This window comes from Gobio gobio (genome assembly GCF_949357685.1).
Source record: "Gobio gobio genome assembly, chromosome: 6".
Taxonomy (NCBI): Eukaryota; Metazoa; Chordata; class Actinopteri; order Cypriniformes; family Gobionidae; genus Gobio; species Gobio gobio.
Genome location: NC_137102.1, coordinates 47,151,931 through 47,179,736, shown reverse-complemented (window position 1 = coordinate 47,179,736; position 27,806 = coordinate 47,151,931). Strand labels below are relative to the sequence as shown.

General features: G+C 37.7%; 2 protein-coding genes across 7 annotated transcripts in view; both read left to right on the top strand.

The window, feature by feature from the left end:
* LOC307127599 (dual specificity protein phosphatase 14) overlaps positions 1-27,806 on the top strand; it is a 100,029-nt gene that overhangs the window by 70,529 nt on the left and 1,694 nt on the right. The window contains exons 1-2 of one of the 5 annotated variants that reach the window (XM_079818937.1): positions 26,907-26,982; positions 27,145-27,219. The gene's annotated coding sequence lies outside the window, so the exon portion shown is untranslated. Of the gene's footprint in view, positions 1-26,901; positions 27,220-27,806 lie in introns of those variants that run through there. The other 4 variants (XM_079818940.1, XM_079818938.1, XM_079818939.1 and 1 more) reach the window with 4 other exon arrangements.
* On the top strand, positions 1,594-25,269 carry kif5ba (kinesin family member 5B, a). 2 transcript variants are annotated; one of them, XM_079818848.1, is made up of 26 exons: positions 1,594-1,925; positions 9,923-10,010; positions 10,100-10,173; positions 10,726-10,830; positions 10,950-10,998; positions 11,180-11,235; positions 11,348-11,435; positions 11,596-11,720; positions 11,801-11,905; positions 14,477-14,622; positions 14,809-14,957; positions 15,238-15,446; positions 16,596-16,664; positions 16,767-16,973; positions 17,057-17,200; positions 18,368-18,553; positions 18,704-18,821; positions 18,924-18,979; positions 19,071-19,180; positions 19,375-19,476; positions 19,699-19,759; positions 19,867-19,938; positions 20,448-20,552; positions 20,760-20,976; positions 21,107-21,242; positions 23,723-25,269. In XM_079818848.1, exons 1-26 carry the CDS (start codon positions 1,800-1,802, stop codon positions 23,724-23,726), a joined length of 2,907 nt encoding a protein of 968 aa, XP_079674974.1. In that variant the 5' UTR covers positions 1,594-1,799; the 3' UTR covers positions 23,727-25,269. The 2 variants fall into 2 exon arrangements, with proteins under 2 accessions (XP_079674974.1, XP_079674973.1); XM_079818847.1 differs by having other exon boundaries at positions 18,365-18,553.

The window sequence follows — 27,806 nt, the reverse complement described above, 5'->3', positions numbered from 1 at the left end:
TGAATTGTAAGTTATTAATTATAGACAATTATCATTTTATTTGTGGATGTTATGTTTCTTAGGCAGAATATACGCGTTTACTACATAATAATATATCTGAGACCTGGGAGGGATAGACATTTGGCCTCTGTAGAGGACATTATATTTTTTATATATTTGTTACTATATATTTATATTTTCTCATACCTGTAACAGTCCTGTAAAGAGCACATTCAGGGCTTTTCCAAATGTTTGGAGGTGTAACTTAAGACAACTATCATTGGTGTTTAAAAATGGCCGAATTATCAAATGTAACACTATAGAAATATGATAATATTTTGTAATTATCATTTAAATCTGACTCGTTTTTAAATTGTTTGTCAGAAATCAACATCTCAGATGTTATGTGGTTTCAAATTACAGCATGGCATATCAGGCATCTTGTAGACACAAGTGAATAGGGAAATAAATTATATATCAATATTCTTATGACAACATTCCCAATTATTACACCAACTATTACATGTCTTTTTTCATTAAATGTGGCCCATAAACACGTGAATATACAATTTAGATAGTGTATAGATGCATGGCATTCAACGGGAATTCATTTGGCCATGTTTACGCACATAAACCCTAACGCTTAAATGTTTTATTGTTTTGTGTATAGGACAAATTAGTTCATTCAAATGAACTTTTAGTATTGAGCACTTTCTTTTTCTTTCAAGTTCACAGAACTGATATTTTAAGTAAACTAAACTGTTTCATTGTTTTGAGTTTTATGAAATTATTTCTTTTAATTTAGAGGAAGTTAAGTTTAACTGAAAGTGGGTTGGGATTTCTATTTCCCAGCATGCTTTGCCCATGGTACTCGAAAGGGAGAGTAAATTCTAAATTAAGTGTTATATAATTTTTTTTGTGCAAGATAAATATCAAGTGGGATATGTTGATTAAAGTTTTGTTATGCTAATGTAGAAGAGTTTCTGTTAATGTGGGTTTTTGGAGAGTTTCCATCATGGTGACAAGTGGTGCATGCGGCTTGGTTTGAGAGCAGATATATTAAATGCTTTTTATATTGCTGCACTCATTCAGTAATAGCTATACCAGGCTATTGTTATGTTAGCATTTTCTGAATTCGCTGTATGTATGAATGTATGAATTAGTGTACTCAAACATTTCAAGATAAGAACAATTAAAATGTATAAGTACAAAATAAATGCCAGTTCTGCTTACTTAAACTTTGAATTTCTTAACTAAAATTTGTTGAGTTTTGCCAACTTTTTCGGGTTTACAGTAAAATGAAAGGCCTATAAAATTATTTTGTTATAAATCTTTCATTACATAGTTGAGAATCATCTTTATACAAGGGTTGGATAAAAAAAAGGATTGAAACCTAAAAATGGATTGGTGAATGAAAGAATAACATTGTTTTTGCCTATTCATGTCTTTTAATTTTCATAGCATATGAATACAATTTATCCCCCCCCCCCCCCCCCAATGTCTTTATTCCATTTGTTTCTTATATGCTCCAAACAGTGTAATGACCTAAAAAAATCACAAAACTTTTATTTGGATATTATGATTGTTATTTTCTGCTTGCGCTCGGTGACGGGCGTGATGTGACGTCACCGAGCCGGAGGCCGGGTGATCCTCCAACGCGGCGCTTTCTGTTTAGTGACACGGGCCAGGAATCAACAACCCAGGCCGGAATTTTGGAGCGAGGCGGTGTCCCTAGACTCCCCACCCCTCCGTCCGTGTCTGCATCCGTCTGTGTGCGTGTGTTCTGGCCGGTGCTCTCGTGATTCGGTAACCGGGGGAAGATGGCGGACCCGGCGGAGTGCACCATTAAAGTCATGTGCCGTTTCAGGCCGTTGAACAGCTCGGAGGTGACAAGAGGGGACAAATACATAGCGAAATTTCAGGGAGAGGACAGCATCGTGATAGCGGTGAGTGTTATATTGGGACCGAGTTTTTTTAATAGTTTATCTTTCGGTTGGTCTCGCGCGAGCGGCTAATGCTAATGACCGCAGCCCAGTACAACCAGAATTTGTCGCAGCCCGTGAATCTGAATAACTGACACCGACACCAGCCACTGCCTCCGGTCCAGTGCCGCCCGAAACCGACGGTTTAATTCAGACACATGTGTTAATTTAGTTCATTTCTGTGTCGTTTCCTCATCCGCTTTATGCCACCAGTGTTAGCCACACCTGCACGTTCAACGCGGAAACACAGTCCGTGTTACACTTTTAGAAGAGCAAAAACTTATTTTATTAATTTATTCATTAATTTATTTATTCAATATAATACGGATTTGTTGCACACTGGATGTTTTGATGACAATTTAGACCTCCAATTGCATGGTTGGGTGTAGATATGTTGAATGAGCAGGAAACTGTCCATATTTGTGGGTCTGTAAATACCGAGGTCATTTCTATATCAGAAATGTTTTGATATTAAGAATCCCAAATACGATCCCGATTGCATTATCTCCCTTCAGGAAAATGCTTAAAGGCATTAACTATTAATATATCGACATGAATACATATTAATTTGTGATGTTTGTGTGTGGAACTTTTTTTATGTAATAATTTTATGGTATTTATAGTATAGATGTAATTGTTATACTAAAACAAAAGCCAATTATAAAAAAGTTTTCTTTTTTCTACAAAATATTACAAAACCATTTTTGGTTGAATTTGTGCAAAAATCTTTTTTTCCTATAAAATGTTTTACGCCTGTGGCCCATTGAGTTGTGTGGACCCCAGTTTGAAAACCCCTGATCTATATAACATCAGCAGTCACTTATATGCACATAGAGTTACATACATGTATCTAAATGACAGGTGAAATAGGACATAAGGTTGTTGATTGGTTGAAATGAGAATAAAGGCCCAGTTAACCTATACCTATGTTAACATATAACGTTTATGGTTTTCTATTGAACCAAAGACCTGAATGTGACATCGCTTTTAAAAGGACCCCGTTCAGATGCTGAAGTTCCTGGTACGGGTCGTATGTGCAGTGAGAAACATGATTCATAGTGTTGCACTAGGATCAACTTGTATTTATGGGTGGGGAATTGATTGATTGTCATGTGCTTTTATTATCTTTAAACCCAGTTCAAACATTACAGGCTTTATCTGTCAACTCTGAAGCTTTTTTCATTACCAAACTCTGGCATGACGAATGACATTTGAAAGCAGTGGCGTGCAATGGTATCCTGAAACGAGGCATAGTCCTCAGTTTATTTTTTTTTAAATAAAATCAAATGTAAATTAATTGTCCAGTTACTTAACGTTGTCACATTTTCTTGGTTAAATATTACTTTACATTACATACAAATATTTGTACAGTAACAATGTAATTAATGTTCTATTTATTAAAAGCAAGTAAAAATCTCATCAAGTTAGTGTTTTAAGCATTTTACGTTTATTACAAAAAATTAATTAAAGCCAGTAACTATTTACATTTATTTGTGAACTGATGTTCAGTTGTTCTTTTTAAGAGTCACTTAAGAGTGACATAAAGCAGTGATATCTAAGTGGCTGAGCTGTTTACTTACTTTTTAATTACCCTTCCCATTAACACTGTAATTTTGTTCATTCAGACTGATTCGTGAACTGGGAACACGCACAAAAACAAGAGGCAGGATCCAATCATAGCCGGGTGGAGGCATTCCCTCCTCTCGTGAAACGCCCCTGGCAAACATGCTATGTGGCAAGCTGTCTCAATCATATGTGTGACCACCATCCCTTTTAATGTAAATAATAATGATTTCTTAGAGCAGTTTTCTTGTACATCCGGTTCAATTTCACAAATCTTTTATGATAATGTGGTAGATCAAGAATTCCTGTCTGGTTGCAATGTGTGTTCTTTCCAGAAAGACCGGCTCTGAAACGGATATGTTTGTTTTTGTTCAGTCCTCGACTCCTCGCTCTCTTAATAGTCCTCTTCTATGTGCATGAAGATAATGTGAGAAAATGTCCAGGAATTGGAGACTCCTTGGAGGCTTCTCCACAGTAATTTTAGTGAAATGTGAAAAGTGTGTGCGTGAGCACTAGAGGAAGGTGAGATAATGCTTTGGAAATAGAGAGCGCTCCACCCTGTGCAGCCCCTGGGATTTTGTGTGTGTGTGTGTGTGTGTGTGTAAGTGAGATGAGAAAATAGTTAGGTAAGAAAGTGCCTCAATTATAACTCTTGGAAATTTTTCTCTTCTCACAGGAGACTGGTCTCAGTTCTGTATCAGCACTGTTTCCGGCCCATATCGGAACTTTCTTTGTTATCTGTTCCCAAAACAAATATGAAAATAAATTAGCAACAGCATGTTTTTTTTATTAGATAACAAAGCAACTTTTCATAAATACAATAATTATTTTATATTTATTATTAATAGTTTAATTGTGATAAAAATATTATAGTGTCAAAAGCAAAAATAAAATGATTAAAGTGGTCATGACATGGATTTTTGTTTTTAAGTATGTTCCTTGATAATCACTTATAATGTTAAAGGAACACGCCACTATTTTCGAAAATAGGCTCATTTTCCAACTCCTCTATAGTTAAACTGTTGACTTTTACTGTTGTCGAATCCATTCAGCCGATCTCCGGGTCTGGCGGTAGCACTTTTAGCATAGCTTAGCATAGATCATTGAATCTGATTAGACCGTTAGCATCTCGCTCTAAAAAATGACCAAAGAGTTTCGATATTTTTCCTATTTAAAACTTGACTCTTCTGTAGTTACATCGTATACTAAGACCGACGGAAAATGAAAAGTTGCGAGGATTTTCTAGGCCGATATGGCTAGGAACTATTCTCTCATTTCTGCGTAATAATCAAGGAACTTGGCTGCCATACCATGGGTACAGCAGAGAAATGATATTACACCTATGGAGCCAATTTTCAAAGTTTTTTTGCACAAAACAAATACATAAGTGGAAAAAAAATATTATTTTCAACCCTCATTCTGACCCTCTTGTCTGAAAAAACTCGTTTTTAAGGTGTGGCTCCTTTTAAGGCTACTGTTATGATTGGCTAACATCACTACATAGGAAACAGTATCAACACCCTCTTACTATTGCATGCGATTTAAGTATTTTGAAACCATAAAACCCTAATTTACAGACAAAGTAAAGCATTATGAAATCATTTACTTGTGGTTTGATGTAGCTTCTGTCAGATCCAGTGCAGTTGGCTGCTTCTTTCAATAAACGTTTCTTTGCCAACTCATTTACAAAACAAAATGCTCCGAACAAACATCTTATCCTTCAACTCTATCCGGGACACCGTTAAAATAGACCATCATTTACTTGTTTCTGATGCTGGGATCCTTCAGAAGTCTGTACAGAGATGGAAACGAGCAGTTTAAACTAGGGATGTGCACTTTTCATTGTATTTGAATATTTGGGATCATTAAAAACAAATTATCGTACAGGACATGCATATACGCCAATGATTGTACTGAACGTACTTGTACACTTGAGTCGGCACAACTCAACAGCATATTGTTATCGTGTTTATATTTTCACATGTTCATTTTGAGGAAAACAATAATATCCATATGGTCAGGTGAAAGTGGCTCCTAATAACAGTAAGGCCGGCGGCAGAGAAAATGCTCCGCCGACAGACGTTGCAGGGACAGAAAGATGACGGTGTGCTAAGTGAAGTACCTTAGCACTTTGTTTTCTGTTCTTAAACCCATCTCTTTTGACGAAAGTTAAAGGAAGCAAATGTTTCAAGATCATTTTTGCTATCAGATAAGTTATCTTCTGTGCTCACTCGGGAGTACAGCTGCGCCTACCTGTAGTCGCACTCGCGGCTACAGCAAAAGCATTTTACTGACTGTAAACCAGCGGCCTGCGTCTGAAATGCTGTTAAACTTTTTATTTCCCCTGTCATCCCTATAGACTTTGGACATCTTAAGACAGCCATTCACCCTGATATTGCGAATGATTCCCTTCTTTTTGTCATGCATCGCCATGTTGATTGATAATAATAATAACATTGAATTTTGTAGTCTTAAGTTTATTGCACAAAAGTTTGCATCTTGTTTAGGGTAGGTAGGTATTCGTTAATGGTGTTCATCCACTTTTTAACCTCTTAACAAGCGCCCCATTTTTGTGGAATTTTTTGAAAACGATATACCCAAATGAAAATGTCTGCAGCTCTTAAACCCTATGGTCTATATTCATAAACCTGGTCTTATTTTAAACTAGACACTTGAAATATTGCTACCCAAGAGTCATAATAACTCAAAGTAATATGGGAACAGAGTAATATACATGTAAATATACATGTAAGTGACTCACGTTTTTTGTTTTTTGTTTTCAATTAGGGAAAAAAATATTATAATTTAATGTTAAGAGCCTGAAAATAACTTAAATATAAAACTGAATGTCTAATCATGTCATGATTCAAATATGAGGATGATTCTCTCAGTAATGTAGCTTCTGTGAGCTTTTATGTCAAGAAAAGTCTAGGCGTCATTTCAAAAAGGCCATTTATTTCAGAACATTTGCTATTGTAAAGAGTAGTTTTTCATTCAAATAAATCTGCAATAAACTGCAATATACTACTAATTATAATGGATAAATAGTTACTGAAAAACTAAAGCAACTATTTACAGAGATTACAAAGTGTAAAAAACTCATTTAGCTGATAATAAGTGTCAGTGAGAGACAGCGCGCTCCACTGCAGTTGCGCCATGGAGAACGTGCAGCCAGCGCGCAAACAGTATTCACCAAAGCCTACTTACGCAAACTGCGCAAGATAATGCCTTTTGATTGGTTACTAAGTCCATCAATCAAACCTTTGTTGAAAAGGCATTGGCTGGGCACCGAGTGCCTTTATCCAACGAAAACCATGGGCGCAATGATTGACAGCTCACCAAGCCTGTAAGGCACTTCCTCTATATGATGCATCCCAGAAGAGTCTCTGATTGAAGGAGAGAGACGGGGGAGGGTTTAAAATACGTGGGAGAAGCCATTCTAGCAGGGGGAGTTTGCCAGACACGGAATAGAATCGATATTTCATTGAAAATGGACATGATTGATCACGCTAACTCAAAACTCTCTTGCAAACAACGGAGGATTTTTAGTTTTTTCCCTATTTTTTCGTTGTTTTGGATTAAAAAGTGGGATGCATTTTGAAGAATGGACTCTTATACAGAGATGTATGCGGGTGTTTATTGGATTCGTCCGATCTGATCTGAACGACAGGAGATGAAAGATGAGTAACGCTGATATTTTTCTAATGTTTACATGGCCGGTCCTTTAGTGTTTCATTTAACCCTTTCCTCTCTGGTGTATTTATTGCAAAAACAAGTTCAGAACATGAATCTTGAGTGTTTTAGCTTTCAAATGATGCATAGTTTGTGATAGTTGATTGAATATTTTGTATAAAACAAAAGTAGATAAAAGTACACACCCCCCCACTTCCGTCAACCCCCCCGTCCACGAACCGGTGCGGGTTAAGAAGTTAAAAAAGGGTTAAGCAATTAGAACAACTACTTCTTGTCACAATAAAGATATTGGATCCAATCCTTAACATGCAATAATAGTGCAACCTTGGCAAAATTATGATTTGACATTGCCCTGACTGCATAAAAACAAGGTAGCACAGTAGTCAAAGATTAATCTTTATAGATCAGGTGAGAGAATGCATGTAAATTGTGTCATAGTAGCTGTCTGTACATTATGATGGCTGGAAGGGTGTGATAGTTTTTGTGTAGTTTGTTCCATTACTGGTCCTGTCCTGTTCTTTTTGTCCCTGGGTGTCTTAAGTGTGTACTTGATGCATGTTTGTTTATGTGTGTCTAAGTTTACCAGAAATCTCTGAAACGGTGTTCTGTTAAAAAGGCCTTAATTGACTTCCCCTCAGCCCAAACTACATGGAAGAGCTTATAGTTTGGAGCCAAAGATTTGGCATTCTTTCTTGGTCACTTTGCACTTTAGCAAAATCTGAATCTGCAGTCTTTGTGTTGGCAGTCCAGAGCTTTAACAATTAGGCTACCATCACCAAAATTGGATGGTATCTTTGTTTTGTTAAGGGCGTTCACCCCCTGTGTTTTTGAATGCATAAAAAAAAAAAAAAACCCCAGTCCTTAAAATAATAAATATATTCTTTGTGCAGCCATGTCCACATAAATAGTTATCAACTTGTCTTCAATGGCCAAACCTAATGGCATCATGCCATTTCTTCAGGAGGTGCAGTAGGATTTGTTAAGTTGTTGGTTTTGATCATGAATTTGTTGGTTGGCGTTGGGTCTTTGCTGCCTGCTGATGTGAATATCACAAACAATATATGCAAGTAAGTGCACAAAATAGCACAAAACACAAAGGTTTACGAGTATGCTACACTAGTGCTACGTTATGACACTGAACTTGGAGCCAGTATTATGAATAATTTTATAGTAGTAGTACCACGTTCCTTTGAGACATTTGATACAGCCAAATCTATTATTTGCATTAATGTTGCTGTTTTAAATTAATCGTACAATTTAATATTTGATGAGAAAAGCCATATTTTTACAGGCCATATGTAGGGTTGGGTACCGAAACCCGCTGCTGATATGGCACCGGTACCTATATAACCGGTACGTAACCAGACCGAATCAGAAAGCAGACAGATGCGCTCATATATGCAAGTAAGTGCACAAAATAGCACAAAACACAAAGGTTTACGAGTATGCTACACTAGTGCTACGTTATGACACTGAACTTGGAGCCAGTATTATGAATAATTTTATAGTAGTAGTACCATATGGCACAACACAAACCTATATAACCGGTATGTAACCAGACCGAATCAGAAAGCAGACAGATGCGCTCAGCGCTCGTCACATATCACAACTATTCAGTGTTTTCAACCACATCATGTTTATTTTAGGTTTCAGACATTTAAATGCGCATAAGTACTAGCAAAAAATGCACACTGTGGTCTATGGAAGCAGCAATAACAATCTGTTCAGTTATAATTTGACTATGTGTTTTATTCATATCAGATACACATTATATAGTAACTATATAATTTACTCTATTCTTCTCCCAGTTCAGCAGTCACTTACTTTCATGTATTTTGTGAGACAAGGATGAAGTTACGTGATGTAAATCCGACAGATCCGATTCTCTGAGGCGCAAACTAACACGGCGGCGCCCATTGTGCATAATAGATTAAGTAACACATTCACTCACTCACACATATTTGAAAATCAGAATATCAGATAGTTAGTGACATAGTTCACAAGTTTGTGAATATTTTGAATAAAAAAGAAATAAAGCTGTCATACAGCACTATTGCGGCAGCTATGTGTCATGTGAGAAGCATGACACGTCACCATGGAAACAATAAGGCGATGCATTCTAAAATATTTAGCCAGAGAATATGGTCATATTTCAAAATAAAGCTGAACCTTGAAGCTGGTTTGTAGCATACCAAGAATACAGACTTTGCTGTTGTTACTTTAACTGTTATTTAGTTTTAAATTAGGCCTGTTGTAGTTGGGTTAGGTGGCTTAGGTTTTACTGTGAATTTGTTAAGTAAATTGTGTGTTGTATCTATTTATATTTATATATTTAAGTATACTTTAAACGTTTAATAAATTGTTCCATTTTATAAATTTGTTAATAATAATAAAAAAAAAAAAAATCTGTTCTTTAATGTCATCCGTCGTCGTTTTGTGGCTCTTTAAAATTTTTTTTTTTTTTTTAAGTATTGGTTCAGGTACCGGTATCGCAAAAAACCCAAATGATACCCAACTCTAGCCATATGTTTGTTTATTCCTTCGCTGCTTGTCATCTGATCAATTCAAGCCTTTGAATTCTGTATTTTGTTACAATTCAGTCGGTTGCATGTTTTGTAACAGTAAACGCTCCACATATTTATGTTTTTTATGATCCTAAATAGTTCTAGTGCATTTAATTTTATTTGTTTTTCTCATCTCTACAGGGTAAACCGTATGTGTTTGACAGAGTTTTCCAGTCCAACACGAGTCAGGAGCAAGTGTACACGGCCTGCGCTCAACAAATCGTCAAAGGTAAAAGCAAAATGTCGCTTGATAGACTTCTGAATCAAAGAAAAAGTCAGAATATGCAATGAGGTTTAATCATGAATGTGCTCCCACAGATGTGCTTGGGGGATATAACGGAACCATTTTCGCCTACGGTCAGACGTCATCAGGCAAAACACACACAATGGAGGTGAGCAAGAAATGTGTTGAAATATCTCAGCTGCGGTGTAAATGAAAAGTCAAGAATTCTGTGCAAAACACTTTCACATACTCGCATATGATAATTATATCATATCTTATCTGTGGAAGGTCTTTTAGAATTGATTAGAAATTACGGTAAATACCTTTGTAATGTCACTAAAGATTTCTCTTTTAAATAAATGCTGTTCTTTAAACTTTCTGTTTATCAAAGCATTCAGAAAGATTTCTGAAGGATCATGTGATACTGAAGGCTGGAGTAATGACTGCTGAAAATTCTGGTTTGCCATTACAACAGTAAAAAATAAATAAATAAAATATAAAACCGCTCTTTTAAATAGCAATATTCACAAATGTTCAGTATTTGACTCTGTTTTATTAAATAAATGCAGCCTTGGTTAAAGACTCTTCTTTCAAAAACATAATTAAAATCTTGCTGACCCCAAACTTTTGAACGGTGTTATATATCTGAACAAAATAGTAGAGCAAACAGACAAGTAGTGTTGTCTACATTTTTGACCGAGTTACTGTGGTTGTTCTCTAGGGAAATCTTCATGACACAGATGCAATGGGAATTATTCCCAGAATAGTGCAAGACATCTTTAACTACATTTACTCTATGGATGAAAATCTGGAGTTCCACATTAAAGTAAGTTATTACCTTCACACAATCTTTCATTTACTCTTTCTTTTAATTCATTGAAAGCTCGTTCCATCATTTCAAGTTGGATCCATTCTCTTAATGGTCTGTTTTTTTTACTTTGTCAGGTGTCATATTTTGAGATCTATCTAGATAAGATTCGGGACCTATTGGATGGTGAGTGTGGTAGTTGTTTTAAGCCTCACATCTGCCAACCACTTGATCTAAATATAATTAGAAATGCTTTTAACATGATCTAGAATTCAAAGGTAGTATAATTATAAAGCTGCATTCCTTGTGCCATAATACCCATCTCTTTCTCTCTCCCTCTCTCTCTCGCTCTCTTTTTGTCTTGTAGTTTCAAAGACTAATTTATCTGTACATGAAGACAAGAACAGGGTTCCTTATGTCAAGGTGAGTTCCTGAAACCTGATACCAGTGTCCCATTAAAATCTGACCACAAAGTGATAAATGCCACTGATCTTTAGATAAGTCGTTTGTTATAATTGTGTCTTTGTGGTTTAAGGGTTGCACTGAGCGATTTGTTTGCAGTCCAGATGAAGTTATGGACACCATTGATGAGGGCAAATCCAACAGACACGTTGCTGTGACAAGTATGAATACACAAACACAAAACATAGAATATATTCAATAAAGATAATAAAATACAAGTATCCATCCATAAACAGACACTAAACTGCAACAGACCATTTGAGCTTTTAAACAGATAATGTTGTGTGTGATTTTAGTTGTAATTGTCTATGTGTGTCCTAGACATGAATGAGCACAGCTCCAGGAGTCACAGTATCTTCCAGATCAATGTGAAGCAGGAGAACACGCAGACAGAACAGAAGCTCAGTGGGAAACTCTACCTGGTCGACTTGGCAGGCAGCGAGAAGGTGGGTGTGTATTAAACTTTTAGTCTTTTAGTTCAGTAAAACATGAACCGAGTGTGTTGAACACTTTCGTTCTCTCACAGGTCAGTAAAACAGGAGCTGAAGGCGCTGTACTGGATGAAGCCAAAAACATCAACAAGTCTCTGTCATCTCTAGGCAACGTGATATCAGCCTTAGCCGAGGGCTCGGTGAGTCACATACTCATACACTCATGCTCACAGGCTTTAGATCAGTTCTGTACACTCTTTGTTTCTAGTGTTTGGGTCCTGGAGCATTGAGGCTAGCTTGAATGAGTTCAGAGATTCACTTCAGCTTTGCCCCATTCAGTTTTCTGTTCTTTATCATTATAAACAATAATGCTTCTTGCGTAAAGCCCAAGAAAGGACAATGCAAAATAAAATAATATATTAAGCAATACTAAATAATGTGATTTCATATTATTCAAACCAGAAACATTCTGTTCCTCACATGATGGGCAGCACAGCTGTACCGTGCATTTAGTACACAGTAGTCCTTGTGTTCTCTTCATAGGCTGGACAGTTTAAAGCTGCCAATCTCAGGACCAGCTGAGTGAGCCAACTCTTTCCTGTGCTTGATTCTTGGTATTGCAAGGCAATAATACATTCAACTGTTCCTAGAGTCACTGTCAGTTTATGCTATTTTTGAATCCTAAATTCTTGTTGTATTGTGGACAAGAAACATGCCAGGCTACACGTTGCTTCCCAACCGATCATCGCTTGCTGTCTTTAACGACATCCATGATCTCATTGGGAAGTTGGAAATAGTGACTGATGTCTGGCATGAACAAACAACGGTTACCAAACAACGGTTACCTAATGCTAATTCCATTACTCACTGGGTTTCTGAAGCGCTTCCACTATTGTCTGCCAGCATTTAGTCCCTCGAGGAAACATAAAGCAGGAGTATTGTTGCCATAGCTTCACAAAACTTTCCTTCATTGCATAGTTCCAATTAGCAGCACCAATACCATTGTTACCTCTCTTTTGTTTTGCCATGTTTGAAAGCCCTGTACGGAAGCGCTTCTGTGTTCCTATTGGTCAACATCACGGATATGATGGACCTCTTCATCAATTGAAACATACTAGTCTTTCTGTCGGGGCCAGGGCCTGAAATTAACTTTTTTGACCACCTGCCACAGTGACTTTTTACCAGCCACTTTTTTTCTCCTCGACATTAAGCCTGTTCACGTGCTTGTCCGGATTTTTTTGTTTGTGTGTTGTAAATATAATTTATTCTGAAGAAATATTCTCAACAATGTTCAATCAGCTTTGACATATTTAAATCTGCATATCTTTGATATTTTTACCTTTTTATAAAGGGCATTTTTTTCCCATAATCTTATTAAATATAGACTATGCTTCAGCTTTCAATTTATATTCTTAAATTTGATCTAGAAATATAATAAGACACTGTAGGGCTGTTACCAATCAAATTAAATAATTTACACTGAAAAATTACAACTGCATTAAAAAATGTTATGGGATTGGTTTAAATATTTTTGAAAATACAAATAAGTAAAGTTGGAAAGAATGTTTAAACATGAAAGTAAACCACCAGTAGGTGGCAGCAGGTGACCGTTTTAATGAGTGAGTCATTGAGTCGATTCATTCAAACGGTTGATTCATTCAAGAATGAGGCAGTCGTTTATGAATAGGTCATTGAATCTTTGATACAAACGAGTCTTTCAAACACTGAATCATTCAGTAACATTGATTTCTCCTCGAGAGGCTGCGCGAGGGTCAACAGTGCAACATTGTTACCGTCAGTTTATTATACATTAGGCTATTATCCACTATCGATCGACACTTACGCTAAATTAATGCAGAGTCATTCTTGCATTTTGTTGATTCCCTAGTTTTTTGTTATTGATGTTTTAATCTGTCTAGTAAAATTCTTTCACTTGCCCCTTCAAAAATCCACTTGTTCTTTAACTTGTAAGAATACACATTTAAGTGCTGTCAAGTTATTAACGAAATCAATATAAGTAATAATAACTCTTACAATATACATTTTTAAAAATCTTTTTATTCATTGATGTCCCGTGTCACAGACAGTCATACTGACTGCTGCTAAGCTGAGATTTAGTCACGTTCAGGAACGGTTAAACAGAACTAAATTAATATTATTATTACTGGTAAAGTTACCGGGACATTTTCTCACCGCTTCCCAACTCCCAACATACACACGCACATGACGCACAGACATCTGTGCAACTGTTGTTGTAGTGTAGCCTACGTCAGGGTTGCATTATTATCTCGTCCTTTCTCACTAACAGTTTAATACTCGCACATCCAAACTTAGTCAGAGAAGGGCCTCATCTTCTTTCCGGTCGCATGAACGTAGTCGCATCCTCTCAAACTGCCCAATGAATCACTCAATTCTCATTGGCTACCTGCCAATGTGGCAGGTAGACTGACAGTGTTACCCGCCAATTGCAAAATTCACCCGCATTTGGCGCGTGGTCGGGTGTTCATTTCAGGCCCTGGTCGGGACGTTGTGAAACGTCACAGATGCGCTGTTGGTTTGTTGTCCACTATGACACACTATACAAGACAAACCTATTGATTCTTGCATCCTAACGCCCATGGCAAATCATCACAACACTCTACGTCAAACAGATTATGCTAATATCGTGTAGTCTAAACCCGCAAAAAGCATAACCCCTTAACAGATTTAAATCTGTTTTATTAATGTCTGTTGATCTAATTCTATCCGGAATCTCTCTGTTTCTTTCTCAGACATACGTTCCATACAGAGACAGTAAAATGACAAGGATCTTGCAGGATTCTTTGGGTGGGAACTGCAGGACCACCATCGTCATCTGCTGTTCTCCTTCCTCGTACAATGAGGCTGAGACCAAATCCACTCTTATGTTTGGACAGAGGTGAGGAGATGGATTTATACATGTTCAAATTTATCACTGTGTTTTTTCTCAATAAAGGTGTCACTAGTCTCACTTGTTTATGCATTTATGCAAGAATAATAACAGCTCTATGTATTTATGCAAACAACGGTGTGAGGAGAAAAACACCAGAGCTTTACAGCTGTGATTGTGTTTGTGTGTTTGTAGAGCCAAGACTATTAAGAACACAGTGAGTTTGAATGTGGAGCTAACAGCAGAGCAATGGAAGAAGAAATATGAGAGAGAGAAAGAACGAAACAAGAGCCTCCGAAACACCATCACGTGGCTGGAGAATGAACTTAACCGCTGGAGAAACGGTCAGATGGCTGTTTTTATGTTCTTTTACATTTATGAAACAGTTTTGTTCTTTCATTAAAAACTTTTTTTTAACACTTCTTCAGTGGCATCCAGTCTAAAACCACTTATGAAATGCCTCTATTTTGCATTTTTTGATTGATAATGATTGATATGATTAATTGTACAACATAACTTTTTTTTTTTCTTTTTTTTTTTTTAACCTATAATATTTTATTCAGGTTAAAAGTTTTGAAAGTGCACATCTGCAGTACCTAAAGGTTCTCTATGTGTGTCTTGCAGGTGAAACGGTACCTGCAGAGGAGCAGTATGATAAGGAGAAGGTTAATGCTGAAGTCTTGGCGCTGGATAACACAATTAATAATGATAAATTTGCATCCACACCAAGCATGCCTCCTGTGCCAGGGATGCTTGGGGCCCGACTCACAGATGCTGAGAAGGAGAAATGTGAGGTTGAACTCACCAAACTATACGAGCAACTTGACGAAAAGGTGCGGACATGCATGTAACATAAAAATGAAGCAGATTTCTATCACATATCTAAGGATTCCAGGTGCTTTCACACTTGCACTTTTGGTTCAGTTTGCTTGGAATATGTGTACGCTGTCTTCTGAACTCGTGAACCGAGCCTGGGTCCGCATAAAAAGGTGAACTCCGGTTCGCTGCTGATATGAATGCTATTGAACTAAATCGCAGCAGTGAACCTCTATTGATGGCGTATTATTTGATAAAACTGTTTTTTTTATGTTCTTAGTTCTCACTCACTTTCCTGAGAAGCGCACAGCAAGCAGAGAGAATTTATTTCTCAGTTCCCTTTCAGCAGAAATGGACCCCCGTGTTCTTTAGACTGTGTGCAGTACATTTGCTGCAGGTAGACACAAGTGCCATTATGTGCTGATGCATTTGGAAACAAAATCAGGAGTTTCAAAAACCAAAATATAAAAGTGATGAGCGACGCTATGCATTGTTACCTTCTCCTGTATTGTCATTACCTAGAAACAGGTAAACAGTGGCTGCACTGATGACACAAAGGCCAAATCCAATTGTTTGTGTATCCAGTTGGAATCTGATCTAAATTATTGACTGTCCACACTGAGTATCACAACTTCATATCCAATTTGTGTGTCCACCAGTGGCACTCTTCCAGAATATCTGCATTGGTTTCTATGGAAATGTTGTTGCGTTGGTAGGCTGGAGGCTCTTGCAATAGAGATGTTTTGTCTTATTTATAACATGACCATATGTAGCAGCCACGCAGGACTATTACAGCCTCTGAGGCAGGAGCAGAAACTTAGGAGGCTGTATGTATGTGGCTTTATTGTGTGCTGTCATCTCTGTCGGTCTGAAAACATCTTACAGTCTGAACAAGGCTAAACACCGCCGTTCGGACTCAAATGATATGTCAAAACAATCCAGCAGGGGAAGGGGGGTTGTAATTGAACTTCGGACCAGGCAATCATACCTAGTGTGAAAGCACCCTGAATCTTACAAATTGTCCTTAAAATCACCATACTATTCATATATAGTTAAACCATGGTCAGTTTTTCGTAAAGGGGATGTTAGACTTTAATTATCACAATCACATTCAACTTGAATGAGAGCTTGTTTTTTTTACTGTGTACGATCTCATCTCTCTCTAGGATGAAGAGATTAATCAGCAGTCTCAGCTGGTAGAGAAGCTCAAGCAGCAGATGTTGGATCAAGAGGAGGTTAGTGAGCTCTTATGTCCGCATGTGAAACTGATGTAAATCGCTAATAGTAGGTAAACACTGTATATTCACGCTCGCATATGTTTTTTTCGTGTGTTGCAGCTGCTGGCCTCGTCACGGCGAGACCATGATAACCTGCAGGCGGAGCTGACTCGTCTACAGATGGAGAATGATGCATCTAAAGAGGAGGTGAAGGAAGTGTTGCAGGCCCTGGAGGAGCTTGCCGTCAACTATGATCATAAGAGTCAAGAGGTGGAGGACAAAACCAAGGAGTTTGAAGCGCTCAGTGAGGAACTTAGTCAAAAATCTGTAAGTGCCAGAAGGGCTATAATGTACAAGGGCTGTGAGAAGAATGAGACTAAACTTGACTTTAAAACGCTCTTTTGTCTCAGAGCACCCTGGCATCTATAGACTCAGAACTGCAGAAGCTGAAGGAAATGGCTAATCACCAGAAGAAGAGGGTAACTGAGATGATGTCGTCACTGCTCAAAGATTTGACCGAGATTGGCATTGCGGTGGGCAACAATGACATCAAGGTGAATGAAACATAATGTTTTTTATTTTTATTTGTTTTTTTAAGGTGAAGTGTGTAAGTTCTGCCAAAGTAGAATCGCCAAACAAAATGTTAAACACTCCCCTGTCTACTGTCGGTCAAACAGACCGATAGACCCGCTCCAAACTCACAACAGTGGTTACTGTGTTTTTGTTGCTTAAACATAAATTATATAAAGTGCCCCCATTACATTTGCAAGGCCAAAAAACACTTAATTTTCTCATAATATACATTGCAGCGTCGCCTCTTTTCTCACAGTGTCTGAAACCGTTCGATAAAGGATCCGGGCTCTCTAAACCCCTTGTTTCCAAGATCCTACACTGCTCTGATTGGTCAGATGGCCCAGTCTGTGGTGATTGGTCTACTGCTTACAACGCGGGTTGGAAATGAAATGCCCATTGCCATATCTGAATTTCCGCTTCTTTGGCACTTATATACACAGTTATACAAACAGTAACAATGTCTTTGTTTTTATTGTATTAGTCCAAGCCCGAGTCCTCATCATTTGGAAGTGCATGCAAAGTGCTTTTTACTTTCACAGCACAGAAAATCCAGAGTTTTCTGGAGATGTCAAAAACATGTACCAAACTCTTCCAGATCTCCGCTACAACTACAGTGTTTTAGGGCGGGTCGAAGTTTATGTTGTTCACAGGCATCCACTGAAGACCATAGGCTGGCATTATGCAAATTGTTACAAACCTATGCCGGAAGTAAGACTAGAATTACTGACGACTTGTTTGAGGCAGTTAAGAATCAAATCTTTCTTTTAAAAGACAATAACTTTGTTTATTGTGCACTTTGATCTCTAAAACTTTGCTGACCTTTTACATTCACAAACGGCTATATTTCACACTACATATGAAAAAGCATAACAGGGGCACTTAAATAGCACCACAGCGTTTATACATTGTTATGAATGGCTTATTGTAGTTGTTATAACCAATTATCTGTATTTATGAAGTTTCTATTCAAATATTGTTTGTCATCTTTATAGATTTTAACAAAGAAGTATACACTTCACCTTTTAATAGTTTATTTTTCAGCACTTTTATTTACTTTAATAAATATAATTAGTTGATTTTTGGATTAAACTTGACTTTAAACAGTTAAAGCAGAAGAATATTGAGTAATCTCTCTCTCTTTGCAGCAGCATGAAGGCAGTGGTCTTATAGACGAAGAGTTCACTGTCGCCAGACTCTATATCAGTAAGATGAAATCAGAAGTCAAATCGATGGTCAAACGTTGCAAGCAGTTGGAAAACACACAGTCTGAGAGCAACAAGAAGGTGGATGAATCTGAGAAGGAGCTTGCAGCATGCCAGTTACGCATCTCCCAGGTACGGTTTCGCGCTCCTCTGCTGGGTACTGCCTCCTAAAACACACTTATTTCTTACATGGCAAACCCTTGCACTATAATCTGCTAAACAATACAGATATGAAGAAAGAAACAAATGCTTTATTTTAACAAATAGATGTTTGTTTTGCAGCATGAGGCGAAAATTAAATCTCTGACAGAGTATCTTCAGAACGTGGAGCATAAGAAGAGACAGCTGGAAGAGAACGTGGACTCCCTTAATGAGGAGCTGGTCAAAATCAGCGCACAGGGTACACAGAGTCATGATGAAGAATATGCATGTACATGTGCTTTTTCAAAACAGCCTGTCATTTTCTGTGCTTCTAATGTTTTGTGTGTGTTTGTGGCCACAGAGAAAGTTCATGCAATGGAGAAAGAGAGTGAGATTCAGAGTGCCAATGAGGTGAAGGTAAGAAATGTGTAGACACACATTCAAAATGGACTTGTTCAGTTTTGTTGTTTATTTTAATTTTAATGTGAGTGTGTGTTTGCGTGTTTAGGAGGCGGTTGAGCAGCAGATCCACAGTCACCGGGAGGCCCATCAGAAACAGCTCAGCAGCCTGAGAGACGAGCTGGAAACCAAAGAGAAACTCATCACTGATCTTCAAGAGTACGATACACACGTTTCAGTCAAAATAAAACCATTTCAGAAATTGAACTTTTAAAGTGCATGTGTATATATACTTACTGATTTTATGACACACAGTCATAACTGATCTATAGCATCACACATGCACTATCAGTTAATACTTCTTGATATACAGCAGTAGCTAATAAATTCTCTCCCTCTCTTTGTCTCTCTAGTCTGAATCAGAAGATCATGCTGGAGCAGGAGCGTTTGAGGGTGGAACATGAGAAACTCAAATCCACTGACCAGGAGAAGAGCCGCAAACTACATGAGCTCACGTATGTAACGCACATTCGGTTCTGTTCATCTTCCTCATTGTAGAGGTTGAGCTGATAAAACCTTGTTTCTGTTGTGCATCTGAAGAGCTGAGCCGGAATATTGTACAAAGCATTAATACACCTGCCGTCTATTTATATTAAATGTATATTAAAATAGACTTTTGCATGGCTTGTATGTCTTTAGGAATGAGCTGATTTAATGGTTTTGTCTGTATATTACAGTTTGATGCAGGACCGCAGGGAACAGGCCAGACAGGATCTAAAAGGCTTGGAGGAGACTGTGGTGAGTGCAGTTCCTCGTTTCATCTCTAGAGGGAGACAACAGATGACAGTTTTATTCACATCATGTAGCATGTACATTTAAATAATGCTATTTTTCATCTATTTAAGGCCAAGGAGCTACAGACTCTGCACAACCTCAGGAAATTGTTTGTTCAGGATCTGGCTACTCGCGTTAAAAAGGTGGGAGAGGATCTGTCTCATATTATCCTTTAATTTTCACGTCTTCTGTGTGTTTGAAAGTAAACTTAAAGGGATAGTTCACCCAAAAATGAAAATTCTGTCATCATTTACTCACCCTCAAGTTGTTCCAAACCTGTATGAGTTTCTTTGTTCTGCTGAACACAAAAGAAGATAATTTGAAGAATGTTTGTAATCAAGCAGATAGGGCAACCATTGACTACCATAGTAGGGAAAAAAATACTATGGAAGTCAATGGTTGCTCTATCTGCTTGGTTACAAACATTCTTCAAAATATCTTCTTTTGTGTTCAGCTGAACAAAGAAACTCATACAGGTTTGGAACAACTTGAGGGTGAGTAAATGATGACAGAATTTTCATTTTTGGGTGAACTATCCCTTTAATTCTGCCATTTAGGTCAATGTAAATCCATATATTGAATTTCTTTCAAAGCAGATGAGTTGGTGGTTGTTTACTTGATGGGTTTTAGTTTTTTGTGTGCGTGTGTGTAGAGTGCAGAGATGGACTCTGATGAAACTGGCGGCAGTGCTGCTCAGAAGCAGAAGATCTCTTTCCTGGAGAACAATCTAGAACAACTCACCAAGGTCCACAAACAGGTAAATCCAAACCAGAAAAGTCCCCTTAATGATACACATGGGTTAGCAAATGTTTTTACCAGTTCAAAATCAAAATGTACAAACTCTTACTTAAAGATTTTCCTTTTATAGTCAATTATGCTTTCAAAAAAACATGCATAGTTTACTAAATGAAGACAAAGAGTAAATCAGGTAAGTTTAAGAATGTTGTTTGTCTTTATTCTTTAGCTGGTGCGTGATAATGCTGACCTGCGCTGTGAGCTTCCTAAACTGGAGAAGCGTCTGCGGGCGACGGCAGAGCGTGTGAAGGCTCTGGAGTCGGCGCTCAAAGAGGCCAAAGAGAACGCAGCCCGTGACCGCAAACGCTACCAGCTGGAGGTGGACCGCATCAAAGAGGCCGTGAGAGCCAAAAACATGGCCCGCAGAGGACACTCCGCACAGATAGGTGACTGTGTGCTTAAATGCACAATTCACCTTAGTAATAAAATTAACGTCTAGTGTCTGTAATTTGGGCTTTTCATTTTAGTAACCCGTGACCTTTTCTTTCACGATTTGCCCCTATTCTCTGGTTGTAGCTAAACCCATCAGGCCTGGACAGCAACCTCCAGCTTCTCCTACACACCCCAACATGCTGCGTGGAGGGGGTGGTGTCCTCTACCAGAACAGCCAACCTACGCCTATCAGAGGAGGTGGCGCTAAACAAGAGAAGAGGTTTGTACAGTTTTAAGAGAGAATCTGTGGCTTTTGCCAGCAGACTCTCCTTTGTTTGCCTTTTTTTTTTTTTTTTAACGGGTGATTCCCAGAGGTTCAAGATTTAGTTGCTCCATGTCAACTTTTTTGCTTGTTGTGACAACTAACCTATGCCACTCCCACACTATACATGTGTCAAAGCAGACAGAGCTGAGAAGACACACATGTGCAAGTGCAAATGTTCGCAATTTCCCATGAAAACTGTCCCGTCAGGTCTAACATTTAAACACTAAACAAATAGGCTTAGTATAGGGAATCAGGGTAAAACAAAAACAAGTTTTGGAAGAAGGATTGATGCTGTATTATTTCAATTTAGTTCATTTTGAACAAAATGGTACACATACGCCATTAGATGGCTGCAAAGATTGTCTTTATGAGTGAGTCACTCAGTAGCGTTGACTTTTATATTGAAAGGGCTGAAACTTGTGAACATGGAACAAGATGCAACTAGCGCTGTCAGCGTCAGGCTATCAAGGGATAGTTCACCCAAAAATGAAAATTACCCCATGATTTACTCACCCTCAAGCCATCCTAGGTGTATATGACATTCTTGTTTCAGACGAATACAACCGGAGTTATATAAAAAAATGTCCTGACTCTTCTAAGCTTTATAATATCAGTAAATGGCAGCCCATTTGAAGCCCAAAAAAAGTTATATATATATATATATATATATATATATTTTTTTTTTTTTTTTTTTTAATATAACAATTGTATTCGTCTGAAATAAGAATGCAATTACACCTGGGAGGATTTGAGGGTGAGTAAATCATGGGATCATTTTTGGGTGAACTATCCCTTTAACTGTTAAAAGGACAAGATATCACAGTGGACATTCAAACTGTTTTCTTTTATTATGAATGGACTGACCTGAAGGAATATGCTAAATCTGAAGGCAGGTAATACACTCGGTCACTCAATCCTAAATTCAGCTTTCCCACCTAGTAGTATGTAATAAAAAATAAAAAAATAATATAAAAAAATATATATATCTCGATCTCTATCTATCTCTATCTCCTATCTCTATCTCTATCTCTCTCTCTATCTCTCACATAATCTTCTAGATAATACAGTAAGCTTCTATGAACTATATCAATTGAGAACAAACGTGTACGTTGCTAAGAGTGTTGTGCAGTGATACACAGAAACGTTGGGTGAAGCCGTGTGTTATCGTGAATAAAACACAGCTATTGACCAATCAGAATCAAGGACTGGAACTAACTGTTTTATAATATTAAACAATAAATGAAACTATGAATTTAACTCTCTGGGGTTCTTCATTTATGGGTCACACTCAGGACCTTCGGGTCAAGAATGACCCGGAGGGCGGGATTAAGATAAAAAAGATTTGAGCAAAATCAATTAAATATAATTTTGTTCAATAATATTTTTTCTTTTCTTTTTTGGTGTTTTGAGATAATTTTATGATTTATAATTAATATTTATGCAATAATTATGACCCATGTTTTCCCATTGAATATAATAAAAAATGTATATCTACATATAATTTTTTTTTTTTTAATTAAAGCTGTATTTCATTTTAGAGTCAAGCCTTGGCCTCATGAAAGCAATTTTTTTAATGAGATCGGTGCCATCCGGTGGACACATTGAGCATTTTTATCACACAAAAGCAAATTTTTACCTCTATAGTGGATCTTGCGTTTTATAATTAAAAAAACAATCGTAGCTTCATCGGAATGGTTGAAACTTGGTGACTTTATTGGGACAAGATTTGAAACGTCTAAGTGGTCGTAAAAAAAATGGTCACACTCAGGACCTTCAGGTCAAAAATGACCCCATAGGAAATGAATGGGAAATATTTTTTTTGTGCATACAATCTACAAATCAGCCAGGATGCAGAAAAAAAGGACTCAACAGTGAAGGGGTGAATCTCTAAAACATCAAGAGTGCAAAACAGACAAGTTTATGTGTGTCATTCCAAAAGCTCATTGTGCTTTTGTGTGTGTGTGACTTTTTTTGTCTGTTTTGCACTCTTGATGTTTTAGAGATTCACCCCTTCACTGTTGAGTCCTTTTTTTCTGCATCCTGGCTGATTTGTAGATTGTATGCACAAAAAAATCTCTGTATTTTCATATTTTTGCCAATTTCCTATTCGGGTCATTTTTGACCCGAAGGTCCTGAGTGTGACTATTTTTTTTTACGACCCCTTAGACTTTTCAAATCCTGTCCCCAATTTTTTTGGGTGGTCATATACCAAGTACCAATAAAGTCACCAAGGACCATTCCGATGAAGCTACGATTTTTAAAATGTTTTATTTAAAAAAATTTGGGTCAGAAATGACCGAAGAGCCCCAGGGGGTACAGTGTGGACCACCTCGTGTGCAGAGAGGGAATTTGGAGTAAAAAAAATAGCTTGTTTTGTGAAGCACATTATATTGTATCCAGCTTTCTCACTGCCTTCTTTTCTTGTCTTTTTTTAGCTGAAGACGAGTTTTTTTCCCTCACTACCGAAGCTGCGAGAGTGCAAGAAGTCTTCATGGAAATGTCATTCCACTAACATAATCCCTCCTGCTGGTGCACATGGGAGGACGTCCCAATCAAATATTCATGGCTGTACAGTTCCACTCCCCATCTGTTTTGTTTTTTTTCCCTCCAAAGCAAATTATTTTATGAATATTGCACTCAAACGTGCACCAAACATGCTATGAAAAGGAAATCAAGAAGAAAACGTAAGCAAAGTGAACAATTGACCACGGCCCAGAAGCCTGTGCTATCAGCTGTAATCTCTGTTCAAACTACTGCCTGATAACTGTGCAAAAGACATCGCTCCTGGCTTCACTTTATACGGGTCAGCGTCTAGACTGCAGCCAGCTTGAATAGACAAACACCTGAATAGAGAATACGCAAGCATGCTCATCAGCAGATCGTCTGTATCACTACAAACTCAGATATTCATGTGTGAAAGTACTCTGAACGGGTTCAGATCTGAAACCCTGTGGTTTTTATTTTCTTTAGTAACTAATGGTTCGGAAGGAGAAGGTGGAGAGGATTGTAGACATGAGTAGCCAGACCTTACACAGCAGGCTAATGCTGTAAGCATCTCCATTTAAACATGCGGTTGCAAAGGCAAATGCTTGTTTTTTTTAACTAAACAAATGAAGGTTGTCCTGTCCTGCTTTTGGCACATTTGACGTCGTGCATAACAAAATTCTTATTTGAAGAGTTATTGTCTATATTTAAGATTACTCTGTGTATTATTCATACTATTTCTGCCTGTATCCTCAATGCATAACTATGTGTTTGAATGTTTTGGATTTATATGTTGTGTTCCGTTAACGTCTATAGAAGTCCTCATGTGACATCATTGCTTGCTGGCTCTGCCACTGTTACTGATCAACCAATCAGTTTAACAGAATGATGGTGTGGGCTGGCTTGTGTTTCAAACCTTAACTGGTATCTCCAAGAGGACATTGCAGAAAGGGGTTACTTATTTTGATCTCTCTTTCTCTCTTTATGAGGAGGTAGAAGGAATTTGGATTGTTATTATTCAAGCTAGCCTTAAATGTTTTTTTTTTAGACTTTACACTCCTGATATTGTTAAAAGAAAGCTTGTGAATTACAGGACATGACAACCTTCAGAATCATTATTGCTTTCTGGGTGTTTTATACCTTTTAAGCGACGTCACAAGGACCATTAAGAGCGCAGTTGTGTTATTAGCCCTAAATTCTTCCCTTTTCAGTGCATGAAGGATAATTAATTGATGTTCATGGGGAATGCCACACATTTAATGAAAACTTCAAATAAATAGCAACATTTTTTATTACTGTGTAATAGTAACTCCATGACTGATTGACAGAGAGTTCCACCAACGGACAAAGGCACTGGATCATTCCAACAGTACAAGGTGATATTGGAAGATTCTGGTTGAAGGGAAAGAGTGAGAGGGGATGAAATTACTGATGACACTTTTTTTCTGGATGGACTGCATGACATGTATGTGTGATTAAATCAATATTCTGAAACATGAAGTTCTTTTCTCCTTTATTTGTTACCTCTGACTTTATTATTAAGCTATGAAAATCTGTTCACACTCATTCTGAAAATCCAGCCCATTAGATTTTTATACTAATTATGTTATCCTTTCACATCATATAAAAGCAGCTAATTGTTCACTGATCAGGCATAACAGTATGACCACCTTCCTAATATTGTGTTAGTCCCCCTTTTGCTGCCAAAACAGCACTGACCCGTCGAGGCATGGACTCCACTAGACCCCTGAAGGTGTGCTGTGGTATCTGGAACCAAGATGTTAGCAGCAGATCCTTACAGCAAGTCCTGTAAGTTGTGAGGTAGGGCCTCCATGGATCGGACTTGTTTGGTCAGCACATCCCACAGATGCTCGATTGGATTGCGATCTGGGGAATTTGGAGGCCAAATTGTGCTCCTCAAACTGTGGCAGGGCGCATTATCCTGCTGAAAGAGGCCACAGCCACCAGGGAATACGGTTTCCGTGAAAGGGAGTAGGCCCCTACATGGTCTGCAACAATGCTTAGGTAGGTGGTACATGTCAAAGTAACATCAACATCGATGACAGGACTCAAGATTTCCCAGCAGAACCTTGCCCAAATGTTCTTCCCATAGTGCATCCTAGTGCCATGTGTTCCCCAGATAAGCAAATCACATGTGCCCGGCCATCCACGGGACGTAAAACGAAACGTGATTCATCAAACCAGGCCACCTTCTTCCATTGCTCCGTGGTCCAGTTCTGATGTCTCACCACGTTGGTGCTTTTGGCGGTGGACAGGGGTCAGCACCTTTCTATCAGAACCAGCATTAACTTCTTGAGCAATTTGAGCTACAGTAGCTGTTTGATTGGACCACACGAGCCAGTCTTCGCTCCACATGTGCATCAATGACCCTGTCGCCGGTTCACCACTGTTCCTTCCTTGGACCACTTTTGATAAATACTGACCACTGCAGACCAGGATCACCCCACAAGAGCTGCAGTTTAGGAGATGACCCAGTCGTTTAGCCATCACATTTTGGCCCTTGTAAAACTCACTCAAATCCTTATGCTTGCCCATTTTTGGAGGACAAAATGTTCACTTGCTGCCTAACATATCCCACCCACTAACAGGTGCAGTGATGAAGAGATAATCAGTGTTATTCACCTGTCAGTGGTCATAATGTTATGCCTGATCAGTGTATATGTAATTAAACATCTTGGTTTTTTTTTTTCTCATTTGAGTGCTCAGTAAAAATTTGACTTTTATGTTGCATAGACAAGTTTCATTGTCACTTTTCCTGGCAGTGTAAGTGAAATTGACAACAAAACAAATATTTTTTTAGATGACCTATCCCTTGGGTTCGAGGGTTCGCATCGATTCGCAGTTTTATGATGGATAGATGCACTTTTATGGATTTAAAAACAGAGCAAGTCACTGCCAGATTATAAAGCTTGGAAGAGCTAGGACATTTTTGATATATTTCATATAGGCCTACACCTAGGACGACTTTAGGGTGAGTAAATCATGGGATAATTTTCATTTTTGGGTGAACTAACCCTTTAAGTTGAACACCTGCTGTAATACTATGTGTCCACTGGGGGCTCCTGTCCTGTGCCCCTTTCCCCTTTTCCACCAAGGCAGTGCTAGAGCTAATTCAGAGCCAGAGCTAGTCCCAGTGAGAGGACCGTAAACAAGCACCGTGGCAAATAATGGCGAAGATCATGCATGTCATGTAAGATGTATTATTCTATGGGAAATATTTATATGGTAGCATACCAGGCGTCGTAAGAACTCCTGTACTAAAATTGTTTTTGGTTTAATTGATATTGTTGCGTGCCTGTGCTTCTGTACTATTTATAATGCTGCTGCAGCCAAGTCATTCTGCTTGTGTTAGTCCCTAATAGACAAACACACCAAAGCCAAAAGAAAGACCGAGTCAAAGTGCTATCACAGTCCTCGAAGCTCTAAGGTGAACTACATTTATTTTCATAAATGCAGGCTATTTGTTGCTCGCTACAATAGCGAACTGTTTTACTGTACTGACAGCAGTGTCATTCAATGGCATGCTATAGTATATACTTCCAATTGAGGGACCACATTCCTAAATGTAAAGCAGATATATATATATATATATATATATATATATATATATATATATATATATATATATATATATATATATATATATATATATATATATATATATATATATATATATATATAAAGAATCCAGTGTATAATAACTGGGAAACATTGTCATACATAATTCAATAATTGGCTTATATTGTCATTGTAACTGAAGCAAATGTATCAAATATAATGTGGAAATATTACTTTTTAATTAATTTACAGCATGTCTGATTAACACTTTCTGATAAGAGATTAACACAAGCATTTATTTTAACAGCTTTTCTTTCATGATTTCTTTTAAATATTATCAATATTGGTTAAATTGAATGTAAACAAAATGATTATGTACAACATATTTTATTAGTATCTTGAATGTGCATGTTAACTTTGTCAACCATAAAAAATAAATACATTTTACAAAATCTT